Source organism: Plectropomus leopardus, chromosome 21 (assembly GCF_008729295.1).
Source record: "Plectropomus leopardus isolate mb chromosome 21, YSFRI_Pleo_2.0, whole genome shotgun sequence".
Classification (NCBI taxonomy): Eukaryota; Metazoa; Chordata; class Actinopteri; order Perciformes; family Serranidae; genus Plectropomus; species Plectropomus leopardus.
This window is the reverse complement of record NC_056483.1, coordinates 16,625,169-16,638,676: the sequence shown is the minus strand read 5'-3', so window position 1 is coordinate 16,638,676 and position 13,508 is coordinate 16,625,169. Positions and strand designations below refer to the sequence as shown.

At 38.6% G+C, this 13,508-nt stretch overlaps 2 protein-coding genes across 2 annotated transcripts; one reads left to right on the top strand and one right to left on the bottom strand.

Annotated features, from left to right (window-relative positions):
• Positions 1–562: 562 nt before the first annotated feature.
• On the top strand, positions 563–3,149 carry LOC121960357 (fat storage-inducing transmembrane protein 1). The gene is made up of 2 exons (XM_042510016.1): positions 563–891; positions 2,483–3,149. Exons 1-2 carry the CDS (start codon positions 605–607, stop codon positions 3,147–3,149), a joined length of 954 nt encoding a protein of 317 aa, XP_042365950.1. The 5' UTR covers positions 563–604.
• A 244-nt stretch (positions 3,150–3,393) lies between these two features.
• psme1 (proteasome activator subunit 1) lies at positions 3,394–9,945 on the bottom strand. The gene is made up of 12 exons (XM_042510800.1): positions 9,927–9,945; positions 9,761–9,800; positions 9,452–9,484; positions 9,292–9,354; positions 8,191–8,292; positions 6,362–6,410; positions 5,605–5,702; positions 5,287–5,355; positions 5,105–5,172; positions 4,616–4,670; positions 4,248–4,334; positions 3,394–3,621 (listed from the first exon to the last, which is right to left on the bottom strand). Exons 2-12 carry the CDS (start codon positions 9,791–9,793, stop codon positions 3,541–3,543), a joined length of 738 nt encoding a protein of 245 aa, XP_042366734.1. The 5' UTR covers positions 9,794–9,800; positions 9,927–9,945; the 3' UTR covers positions 3,394–3,540.
• Positions 9,946–13,508: the final 3,563 nt, after the last annotated feature.

Genomic DNA, 13,508 nt, shown 5'->3' with positions numbered 1-13,508 from the left:
GCAACAGTTTATAACTTAAATTAGTTTTGGCCCCAGCAGCTGATTCTAAGAATGGAGAGACTAAAGGAGAACCAAAGAAGGAGCCAAGCCATCCATTTAATGTCAGAGTGATTCTTTATGCAGGAACAGACAAGGCTTTTTTGATTCTAAATGCAAATGTAATTGCAGCACACCATTGGTCTCATTACAAAGTTGTTGTTTTAAGCCATCATGCAAAATTTGTGTCCCGTTTTTGAATCAGTTGCAATCTTTGGGAATCAGATTCCCAAAGGGTTGGATCATTGTTTTGAGAATAATGGGGTCAGTTACAGCAGCAGCAGCCATGCCCACACTCTGACTGTGTGTTGAGGAGGGGGAGGGTGTCTGGGGGTAAAGGGGACAGAGGGGTTGTATTTTTATAAACCATGTGCTCTCCTGTAACGCCTGTCAGCGATAAAACAGAAAGGCTCCTGGAGCAGGACTGGTGTGCCTTTCAAAGACAAAAGAAAGCGACGCAGACTCCACTACACGGCTCTAATTGGACACACAGAAGAGGAAAACACTGTCAAAATTCAATCTGAAGCTGCAGAACAAATCACCAAGTGGACGAACGCAGCAGATAAACATGGATCTGAAGACAGAAAACTCCTCAAATGGCTCCACACCAGAGATCAACTTGGAGAAGTTACATAAGATGGCTGCAGAGGTGATTCTGCTGGGAAAATTCATCCTCAGACTGCTGAATGCTGCTCTGGTGTTTGTGACAGACATACTGGCCAGGATTTTAGGAAGTAACCTGGTCAGACGCCATTTCCACCTGATGCTGTCTGCTTTGGTGCTGTTTGGTCCTGTGCTGAGCTTCTGGGTGTCAAAGTACAGCATCTTCGCTAACAGCAACCATTACCTTTACAGGTATGGTTGTGTTTCTGCTTTGAAATGGAAATCCGATATTTACCAATAGTTGCTGTTGTTTGAAAATGAATGAAGTGGCTGCATGATTTTCAGTTGGACCTGCATGCTTCTTTAATACCCATTCTGAATGGATGAATGTCCCTGGATGATGCTTCTTTAATACCCATTCTGTCCCTAAACTCACCTGGCACATTACAGACATGTTACACTTAAAAGTTACAATTTAAATTGCATTTTCAAAACAAATATAGTCAGTGCTGTCAGTTATGTGTGTCATGGCTGAACATGGCAGACAATCAACAAAACATTACTGCATATTAGAGGTGTAGGTGAGGATTATTTTAACTGTCAAGCACTGGAACAGAAGCTGGAAAAATCATACCAAAGATAACTTTGTCTGTGTACAAAAACTATGCAATAGTTACCAAAAACAGATTGCACTATGTAAATTACAGATGGAAATGCAGCAACTTCCAACTAACTTGTATTCACAAATGTATTTTTTTGTATTTATATATATTTTTAATTTATTATATCATCACTGTGTTGCTAAAATGGCATTGAGCATGTCATGACTTGTTTGGGACTCAAAACTCAAAGTTAAGGACTTGGAACTTTAGTGCCAAGACTCGAGACTTGCTCGTGACTTGGTCCGGCTTCTGTTGGTGTGTATCCAACTGCACTTTTTAAATGACAGGTTCATAAAGGTAATACAAGCTTCTACATGAACTGAATGCCCATGAGGCTTTTTTGTGGGGTTATTTAATGCGCTCTGATCGTACATAACTCATGACGTGAAGCCATTAGCAGAGCAATCATTCAGCCTTTGGCAGCACAATAAATTTGAGTGGATTCCAAAAGATGAACGTTCTTGCTGAACTTGTATTTACCTTCAGCTATTAACATATCCAAATGCTGTGCAGTGTGTAAGATAGCGTGTATGAAATATGTAAACTTGACCCTTTGAAACCTAGAGAAACATCACTTTTCTTGTGCTGCTTTTAGATGCCTTTCACAAGTATTTAGCCTTTGAACCTTACCAAATTGGTGCAATTTCTTTTGAAAACATGGGGGGAAAAGGCAATGAGCAACTTGGTAAGAAGTATTCCGCAAATTACAAGAAATTAATAGATTAAAAAAAATATCTTCAAAAAGCTAGGGAAAACGTTTAAATTATCATCATTATATATTTCAAATTATGTTACGGAATTATTATAATTATAATTAAAATGTAAGCATGTTTTCCAAGTATTGTTTATGTGTGTGTTTCTTTACATTCTTTTTTTATTTTTAAATAAATTTTCTGGTAATTTTCTCATCCCTTTTAGTAATTTCTGGATAATTTTTGGGTCATTTCCTCTTTCTTGCTTATAGCATACTTCTACAGGTTCAAAGGGTTAACTGGGTGGGGCTGCATTTTTTAAATGGCTTTATATATATATATATACACACACAAAAACAAACACACACAAACACACACACACACACACATACACACACACAAACACACACACAAACACACACACACACAAACACACACACACGCATATATATGTATACATATATAACACTTATCTCTGCTCTCTTGCAGAAAGTTCCTTAGGTCCACTTGGGGTTGGACCTGCATCTTCACAGCGTCCTTCATCCTCCTCCTCTCCGTCTCAGCCCGTCGCTCTCCCTCTCTCCTCCTCCGCCACCTCTCTCGGATAGGGGTTGTGGGGTTGCTCTGGTGGGGCTGTCAGCGCCTCCTGGCCCTGCTGGAGAATGCAACAGGAACATGTTATGAACCTGTGACCCCTGCCCAGGATATCCAAGGCACCGCCTCCTCTCTGCAGCCCCTCCTACTCCTGCATGAAGACCAAACCAAGGCCTCCTGCCTCAAAGCCGGCATGGTGTGGAGAGGTTACGAAGTGTCCCAGGACGTCCTCATCATCTGTTTGTGTTGCCTGCTGCTCGTGGAGGAAATATCTGTCTTTGGACTTCACCTGGCTCAAACAAAATGTCCGCAGAGGTCGCCCGGTGCCCCTTTGAGGTTCATCTTCCTCCTGTGTGTGAGTCTGCTCGCTCTTTGGATGTTCCTGCTGCTGTGTTTGCTTGCACACTTCCCCAAGTTCCCCTCCCAGCAGCTGGGAGGAGCTCTGGGCTACCTGGGATGGAGAGGACTCTATCAGGGGTGGTACAGACTCAAACTGAGCTGGGGCTGTCCTGGTTTGCCGGGAGATGGACTTTTCACCACCACGGACAAACAGCCTCAGTAGTGTGAGACGCTCAAAGAATGATAATTTGGTGATGTGGTGTGACCTTGAAAGCTCAGGCTCAAGTTTTGGAAAGTGAAAATGGCCTTGTGTAAAGAATGTAGCATATCACCTGTAAAAACTGTGATTTGCCACATAACTCTGGCATCATATGAATATGCAGGTTTAAATTTATAAATGTCTAAAAAAAAGTCTAAAACCCTATTTTAAATAGCAAATTTGGACAAATGAGGAGCAGACAGAGGTATCAGAATCATATTGCTTTATTTTGTAATCTGAACAAAAATGAATACATGGTAAGAAAAGAGGTCATTTTTGTCGGAGCCTGTGTACTGTTACCAGAGTGTCATACTACACTAGTTGTATCTTGTTAGAGAGGGAGTGTGCTTGAGTCTCAGTAGATGAGAGCCTTGCCGTCTCCTCTGGGCTTCTTGATCTTGTCATAGTTCTTGGTAATGATGTCAAACAGAACAGCCTGCAGAAAGAGAGACACAGAGAGAGACATCAGTGGAAATGTATAAAGATATGAGAAAGATCTACAGCATGTAACAGAGAGTCTGAGGTTAGAGGCAGTTATAAAAGAGAGGGGGACGCCCAGATCCACAGCCGTAATCGTGTCAAACAGCTCCTTTCATCATCACCTGTACCGCCTTGTTCATTAACAGCATCAAACACAGGAGGACAATAGCCAGAGGAAGGAGACAAACAGTGATTAATGGACAGGAGATGGAGCGCCAATCAATTTAACACAAGCACAGCAATTAGTTTAATTACCCTCCTATTAAGAAGGAATGGATTCCATTTAGCTACCATCCCTGCTGCTGGGACACGGCTGGAATATTTTATAGACGTGCAGGTTGTTGTATTCAAAGTACAGTGCATGATTGCAACAGATGGTATATTAATTTGATTTATAATTGTCACATAATGTACGCAGAATGTAACGCAGTCAGATTGTCCTCATCAGTTGTATGTTGTTGACGATTTTTACACAATCAGATTTGGATCCATTTTTAGATTTTTCAACACAAACATGATCTAACACAACAGAAATGTTAAAAAAGCAACCTAACAGTAAACAACAGGGCGTAGGTGTCTTACATATGTGTTGCGGATTTCCAGGACCACAAGGCGGAGCTCTGAATACTGGGCCTGGTCCAGCTCATGAACCAGCTGTCTGTAGTCTCCCTGTGGCAGTGAACACATAGTTCATATGCAAAAACATACAGCACATGGCACATCATATATGTACCCAATTTATGCAGAGCAGAACATTGCCATAATAAATCATTATTTTACACACAAATACAGCATCCAGTGTGCAGGTGGCACACTATGAGCAGTCATATATTTTTTCTTAATTTATTCCTATTTTATCTTAATTTATTCTAACATTGAGTATATGATAATTAACACACACGTAGTACAATGTGCCACTGTGATCAAGGTACACAACATGAGATACTGACCACATGGGATTGTTTGGCGGCTTTGGCCACAGCATCACCTCTCTCGTTGAAATATCTGACAAACGGAAGAAAGAAAAGTTACTTGGCATTCATTTTTAACAGTCATAAACAGGATATATTACTGTCTTATCATCTTAAGTATGAGTGAGTGTCCAAGTTGTTTTTGAAATTGTGATATCTAAAAAATAATCCCATCCAGTTGTGATCAAAGCGAGGCTGTAATTTTTTTGCTACTTTGCTACACATTTATGATGCCAAAAACTGTTTCTGGTCTTTGATGATCTCAGCAAATTAACAACACGAATGTTCCCAACTGCAAACTGAACAGAGTCGATAAACAGCTAGAACAACTGACAACACCCATGTGGGCGTGGGTGCATTGATGAAAGAGATGATGCGTCTTGTTAGCCTGACTGCGTCTTTTGTTAATCATTCAAATAAATAAAAAAAAATACACAAAAAATGAGCAGCTTTGGTGCGGGCTCTTACTTTGCCATCTGAGTTTGGAACGTCTCGATCCTGGTGCGCGTGTTTGTCAGGAGCTCAAACACTTTCTCCTGTTGGACAAAAGCTAAAATGTTAATCCTAAATGGATACTTTTACACAAGAAAGCAGCAGCACGAGGCGAAACATCATTCTACTGCTTCATGACATCATCACCGGTTACCAACCTGTACAGCCACTCCAAAGTTGTTACCATCTTCAATTTTAGGGATTTGGAGCTGCACCCACATTGACACCTGCCAGGAAAACCGGAATGTTTAAATATATAGCGTAATAAATACACAAAATATACAGTGTGGTTGTCATAGTGTTCACAGTTATTAAGATGCCTCATGTTAAACACAAGAGAGAATATCACTCCTCATTACTGTTTATGTAACTGCTGGCACACACCCTCCCATCTGTTACATAAGTTAAGGTAATAACCACGCTTAGACTGATTTCTTGGTATGAATGAAGCTAAAAAAGCGACTGCAGAGACTGACCGTGTTGAGCTTCTCCTTCAGTGTCTGGATCTCAGGTTTAACCAGCTGCAGGAGGCTCTCTATTTGCTCGTTGCTGCAGATGGGACCACAAGGAGGCCCTGGTGGACAAAACATCCCCAAATATGTTTCACAAAAAGTCACAATATCAGCATATTCTGGCTGACTTGCTTTCTAAGAGGATTTCCTTTTTAATTTTGAGTGTGCACACAAACAATTTCATGAAGAATGAAAATTTTCAGTAAATCAGTATCAGTAAATCCTGCTTTAAAGTTCCAGTGTGAGGGATTTAGGGGGAAATACTGGCGGAAATGGAACACAATATAATAAGTGTGTTTTTTTTTTCATTTTAATCTCCTGGAAATAAGATTTATTGTGTTTTTGTTACCTTAGAATGAGTGTATCTACATAGGGAGCAGGTCCTTACGTAGATCACCATTTGTGAGCTGAAACAGTGTAATTCTGTGTTTTTACTGGTTTGTGCATTTGTTTGGGAGAGGAAGACACCTCTGTGAACAGGTTGATGGGTCTGTATTTAAAATATGTTTTTAATAAATATTCCATGCTTTTAAGATTGCTATTATGATAGTTAACTACAATGTGCAGGCAAATTTGATTTTGCAAATCACACCTGGCATATAAACATTTTCATAAACCAGTGCACATTCATGTTATCATCAGTACCACCTTAATGCCGTAACACATATGCTCATGTACAGAAAACTGCAAAAAATTTTTTACTTGTCGTCATCATCTCTACCTGAATCTTCCTCCTCTTTATCGCTGTCCTTGTCTTCCTTCGCCTTCTTCTGCAACATAAGAACAGAAGGCAGCAGGTCAAAGAGTTTTCGCTGCCTATTAATCTCTCAGACAGCTCTCCCACGTGCTTTTTATTCCTGTAGCTAAATGAAGATGTCAACTGTTGGATTTTTTTCTTTGTATAGGAAATGTAACCTAGTTCCAGCAGTCCCGGCTCCTTGAACACAGCCTCTGAATGCACTCCAACAGCCTCAAGTTATGATCCCAAATACTCTTTCAGCCCATTTTTCCCCACATAAAACTAAAGACACTGGCAGCATTACACTTTTTCCTCATCTACATCCATGAGTGCAATATGGCAGCATCTGCCAAAATAGGGGTGACATCTGTATAAATAGGGGGTATAATAAAAGGGGAAACAAATGCTATCCTTAAGTGACTTTTCTGCTTTCACCTTAAAGCCGATGATCATTCTGCACTGCATACAACACGGGCAGGGTACTTCTAAATGGGTATTCCTTTGAGTACTCCTCTTATCAACATATAACATGAAAATGATTTAAAACACACAAAAAACCACATTAATTCAGGTTAATTAAGATTCTTTAAAGATCTCCCAAAATAAAAGACACACTCACTGCCAATTTGTAAAGCAGTCCTTGGAAATTGCACAGCGATTGGTTGCCATGGTAACAGGGGACTCAATGTTGTGCCTAATGTGAAACGCTAAATATAAACCCTTGACTGAGGATTCCAGTCCTGAAGAAATTCAGTGGTTAGGAAAATAAAACACTTGACTAAGACTCCTTATTATGAAGCCTGATACATTTATATAATATGGCTCTGGGACTGACTTTCCTCTCAACCTCTTAAACCCTCGGAAGTAGGTTTTTCAGCATCCTTGAATCCCCGAAAGTGTTGTTAATTTAGCAATTACTTCTTCACAAATTGCAGGTAATGGCAAAAATGAACCTAGAGGCAATTACTAAAAACAAACAAATAAATGTCTTAAAGGAATACTTCACTCCCCAAATGATCAAACAGCAAAACCCACCGCCTGCAGTATAATCCAAGTCTCATTATACAGTCATATGCTCTGTACTTCCCAAGCAGACAGCCCTTTTTTTTAACAGGGCACTGAACCAAACATCAAACTGTCTGCTCTCTTTAATTCCAGACTCCATTGACAAAAATGATCATTATTTTCTTGCCGAACATGTAGAATGCTGGTCTAACACCGCCTCAGTCCGTTCATTGGTTTGTGTTATTGTGTGACTTTAGAATTATAAAGGTTTAATTTGAATTTACCAAAATCACACAATAACACAAACAAGTTATCAATCGAGACAGTATTAAACTGTATTTAGCGAGGTAAAATTATTGTTTTTGTCTGGTTCTGAAGAGAGCATAGGCAAGTTTCACTTTTAGTTTAGTTTCCTGTTTGAAAGGGCTGTCTGTATTGAGCATACAGCTGCAGAATGATTATTTAATGATTGAAATTATTGTTTACTCCGCTGACGATACCATCGTCTTACTGGGCGATTTTAATAAACTGCCACTGCCAAAACCTTTACTACTGATCCACACAAAGGCAACGCAGGTCTATAATGACCCCACCAACCCTCTTAACTCATCATTTCAGCTAACAGGAGACTCAAGTCGAGAAAAAAAAGGGTAAAGGAGCTCATATGTGCTCTTTGCCATTTGGAAAGTGAATTATTCCTTGAACACTCTAATGCTTCAAAAGATTTAGACTTCTTTCAACCAGCACGCTCCCTTCTTTGGCGTTCCAGACGATGCAGCCTCAAACCTACAGAGCGTGGGACATACCTCCTCTTTCTTCTTTTGCTTGGCCTCCTCTTTAGCTGGGTCTGGTATCGGGATGTCCAGCGGAGCCTTCAGAGATCCCAGGTTATCACGGCTGAATGATGTCTGACAAAGAACACAAAGTCCCTGTTACTTTTGACATATTTTCACAGGTTGACATATCCTTTAACATGACTCTCAAACAGCCCATAAGTCACATGGCTTAGACTCGAGTCACAAATTTGATGCTTTTAGACTTGCAGCTCCTGTTGGACTTAAACACCAGTGACTCGTGACTTTACTTGAACTTGAGCCTTCTGACCTAATAATATTTGAAACCTTTCCCAAAGTCCAAAGATTAAAATTTATATTATTTAAAAAAGTGCAACAAATCAATCAATTTTTATCATTTCCTGAGTCAACAACGATTATCTTTCAGCAAGTTCTCCACATCCACTTTGTTTGAGCATCCAATCAAGTTGCAATAGAGAACCATGAAGACCCAACATTACATTACTGAGTAAAAGCTGTAAAAGAATATGCTAAATATAATTTTGTTCACATACAAAGAGTAGTGGTCAGCAACAACAACAGAAACACATTACAGTACTCAAAATGTGTGGGTTGAAAATTACAGAGATGCAACAACTTCCAACATTGACATTTTACGTCACACAAGAAATCGTAAGTTGAGAATAGTTTTAATATCATCAATATTATTATTATAGTAATGCTAAGTATTTTTTTTAACAAATATGTTTTATTGAATGAATAAAATTTTTTAAGCATTTGTGATTTTGTATATTAAATGTATTATTACTTTGTTGTTTAAATGGCATTACTTTTGGGAAAGCGCACATTTTGACTTGTTTAGGACTTGAAACCCAAAGTTTAGAACTTGAAACTTCACTTGGGTCTTTAGTGCAAAGACTTGAGACTTACTTGAATCCTGCAAAACAATTACTGGGTCCCATCTCTGCAATTTTGTCTCAAAAAACATCATTATAAAAGATTTTATTATTGTTGTTGTTGAGGAAGAGAACAGGAAGTCTCCTTATTTTGCTAAAGTAACCCAAAAACCCCTGCAGGGCCCCCGGTGTGGCTAACAAAGTCACAGATCAATACCTGCAACAGCATCTGCAGCTCCTCAATCTTCTGAGGGAAAAATTTAGAAAGCAGCTGCTCTGCCTGTTATGAAAAAGAAAAGTAGCACTGTTCATATCATCGTGACAAACATTAATGCATGTGACAGCTGGGGGGGGTTTGTAACTGTTGGATAAATTACCTCCTTTGTGAGGTTTTGGCAGAAGTCATCCACCTGCAATAAAGAAATGACAGTTATCAACGTTTTTCTTGATATTTTGACACTGTCGCTGTATGCAAAATGTAAGAAAACAGAGCATCTTAACAGACATTTTACAGCTAATTACCCGATAGCTACCTGCTTAAGTCAAATGACCCCTGCTATCTGTCCGGTCATCAGAACAAACACTTATCTGAACAGCTGCTCGCCAGTCAATACTTTGAAGGGAAAGTGGATTCAAATGTCGCTTTATAGCACTTTTAAATCATGCTAGCAGACATCTGCACTCACCTGTTTCTTTGACGCGGGACAAAGAAAAGCCATGTCGTCTCTGCAGATGAAAAGTTACTTGATTAAGTTTATAAACGCGTTTAAACTTCAACAAAGCTACCAGAAACAATAATAAACGTTTTATTTGTGCAATTCAATACCACGCACGACACGGAGCAGTACTCACAGTTACTCAGCATAAAAAGCGAAAATGAAAGTAGATAGTTCCGTACTTTCCCCAAACCCATATCGAATGATCGTGTTGCATTGTGTGATTTGTAGTTTTCAGGAAGCTTTCAGCAATTTCATTTCCCATAAAAGAGACAGTGATGGGAAATAATCTAGATAACCTAAATACATAAATCTACTCAGAGAAATGTGTTTGTGTATGAAATGGCATGTCCATTATCTCATTCTAGCTTGTTATTATTATTATTATCATTATTATTATTACAATTTAATGTTGTTTACAGTGGAAAATAAAGAGTCCAGTCCGTGGCAATGAAAAAGTGAAACTACAATCGTTGCTTTTTTTTTTTTTTTTTTAGATCAATAAAATCAATACATATTAATACTGTATTATATTTAAAGCAACTAATATGTATTATTTTAGAATTATTTAATTTTACTTACTAAACTGTAACAGGTTCAGAAATTCTTGAGCTAACCCTGTTAAAAAAAACAAACAAAAAAAAACCAACAACAAAACCCCAGTATTTAGCATGTCCTTCATTTATGGAAGATTGCGTTATTATTTATTAAAAATCATACAGTACTAAAAAAAAAAACCTCTAGATAAGACTTTATTCTCTGCATTCAGGGTCATCCAAAAATGTTCCTCTAAATTTAACTATTGGAGTTCAAATCCTAAAATGTTACAACTCTGTTTAACTTGACACAACTGATTACCACCAGCTGTGAAGCATCAACTAATATTGCCTATAAAATAGTAAAACACACACACACACACACGCACACTCACACACACAAATATATATATTATTGCAGTGGATTTCAGACATTTTTCTGTAATTTCTAACTATATCCACTAGGTGATGCTGCTGCTATAAGTGGAGTAAACCAAAGTGCTCTGTGACAAATTACAAAAAAATAGACAATGATTAACAGCACCAGAATAAGCCTGCAATTGTATTGTATTTGACATTTCTTTTGTGTGTGTGTTTTCTTTTTATCTAAACACTATGCTTATCTCAAAGTCTGTATGAACCAGTTAATTTCAAAGACACATTATTTTGTAAAATGTATATTAAAAATAATCAGCTATAAAATGTAATAGAGCTTTTCTTTATTAAAGTTGCATATTTAAAACACATTATGGATTTAAAACAAAAATACACCTGGCATAAAAGGTCAACAAAAATTGAAAGAAAAATTCCCACTGGTTTTTGCAATCCCAGTAGCAGCAGGAGAGCACACGTTTATCTCAGTATTGATCCCTGAGGCCAAAGTGTGTCTGCTACTACGACCAGTATTTCAGGGATCTGCTGATGTACATCTGCTGTGGCGTGGGCTATTTCATCAGGAGCTGTGTGACAGAACCGAGGGTTCACGCAGTCAGGTTAAAGCCTAAAACAAATACAGGTCCCTGAGTGGACAGAAAGGACGTCAGAGCCTCCCATTGTAAACACAGCCTGGGTCATCTGCACTGTTACATGCCATCAATATGCCAAAAGGCATCCAAAGAGCAAAGGGTGCACCTGTTTACAGTGCCGGTACCATTAGTTATTGATTCTTTGATGTGATTGAGTGAGTGATTAGAACTCGGCTGTTGAGACATACTGCGGACAAAGGTTGTGTACGTGAACAAAAAGCAGCGAGAAAATGAAGGCAGAGACGGAGAACTTTAGGATTCGTGACCATGTCAGTAAATGATCACTTTGCAGTGTTTTCACAGGACTTTATTATCCCCCTTCACAGTTACACACTGACCATATTAACTTGATGCAATGTAACAGTATGTATAGTTTCATGTCTAAAAGCTCCTTTGCACTGAAATGTGAAGTAGTTATACCCCTGATGGAAACTTCCATTATATTACTGTATTTCTGCATGTGGTTTTTAATTTTTCATTCGTCAAGATCTACTTGAAGTTGCTATACACAGAAGTAACTGCTAAATAAATGTGACGTAATGTGAAGTTTCTGCTGTTTCATATTTCTCAAGCACAGCAAGAAAGCTTTATTAACTCTTTAACACCTGAACTGGCATCAGTTTTCTTTATTTAAACCTCTAAAACATGAGAAAATTGATTTGATTTGTTAAAAAAAAAAAAAAAGAAAACACAGGAAGAACAAAATAAGACACAAGAAATGTCCCGCAAACTGCAAAATTTAGTAAAATGTTCAGTCAGTTCTTCAGACTTTTGGGAAGACTAGAGTACTATATAAATACAGTGAGAGTATCAAAACACACTTCACAGAGAAATGCACACAGTCCATATTTGAACACTGTGGGTGTGTTCAGAATCGCACACTTTTTCCTTTTACTTTTAGTAGAGACTACGGCTGCCCTTACAAGTATGTACTGATGCATTCAGTATACACAAAATCAGGACATCATCAGAACACTGTGCCCTGAACTTTGACCCTCTTTCTCAGACATCTGTTACTATGGAGATAAAACAAATCACTATTCCCCAAACTCGGCAGAGATGGAGATTAAACCACAGGGCTCTGCTGTTGTTATTTTGCAATGTAAAACTTTGAAATATAACTGCGTACATCGTAGATTCTGACATTTTATATACACGGCAATGAAATTAGCCTGCATATGCATTTCTCTGCCATTATTATTTTTAGTTTTTGTTGTTGGAAATCTTTATGATTATTTTCAACAAATAATATTCCTATTCTTACCATTCGAGTCGAGTAGTCATCAGTCACTTGAATGTGCAGTCACCTGTCATTGTGGGTTCTGTCAACTGTTTGTGGCTCAGTTGATGTGACGAATCTTCCGCTGTGCAGAGAATTGTGGGTCAGAATAGCCAGAAAAGCATGTTGGCTTGCATACTGCAAAATCTGATTGGATGTAGGAGAACATCCTGGTATTTCTGGCATACTGCGTTTGGTATACTATGTATTTGGACATACTAAATCTTTTCTGCCACCTATATAGTATTGTAGTATGGGAATTGGAACGCACAGTGTGCCTTTAAACTAGCCGTTGGGATTCCCTGAAGAAACACAATGGGTCACAATGGGTCGCTGTGTATTTCCTGTTGGACTGTTTTGCAGTGTATGTTGATAACATCAGCTGACAGGAATTGAACACCGACCCAAACTGTTGCCTACATGCAAATCCAGTGAAACCGTCAATGAAGATAGAACGTGCTTCAGAAGTGCTGTTCCATACATGAAAAAGATGGGAAGGAGACACCAAAAGCCCAGATGTGGAAGATCTGGAAACACTAACTAATCAGAGAAAACTGTTCTTTTTCAGCAGGGAGGCTTAAGGCGTTTTAGACAGACCATGAGTTACAGGCTTACAGTGTTTTTTGAACAATAAATCATGTAAACATGTTCTTGGATGAAGGCAAAATTCAAGAATAAAACTGAAAATGAACATAATATGGGATCTTTAAATCATGTGGCAGCTAGTTTTTCACAGTTGCTGCATTTCTGAATGTTCCCTTTCATAATCATGGACTGCAGCAGTTGTGGCTGTATAGCATGCATTCATTTACTGTGAGTGTTTGTGTGTGTGTGTGTGTGTGTTCTCCATGTGCATTGGGAGTCTCTGGTTGGCCTGC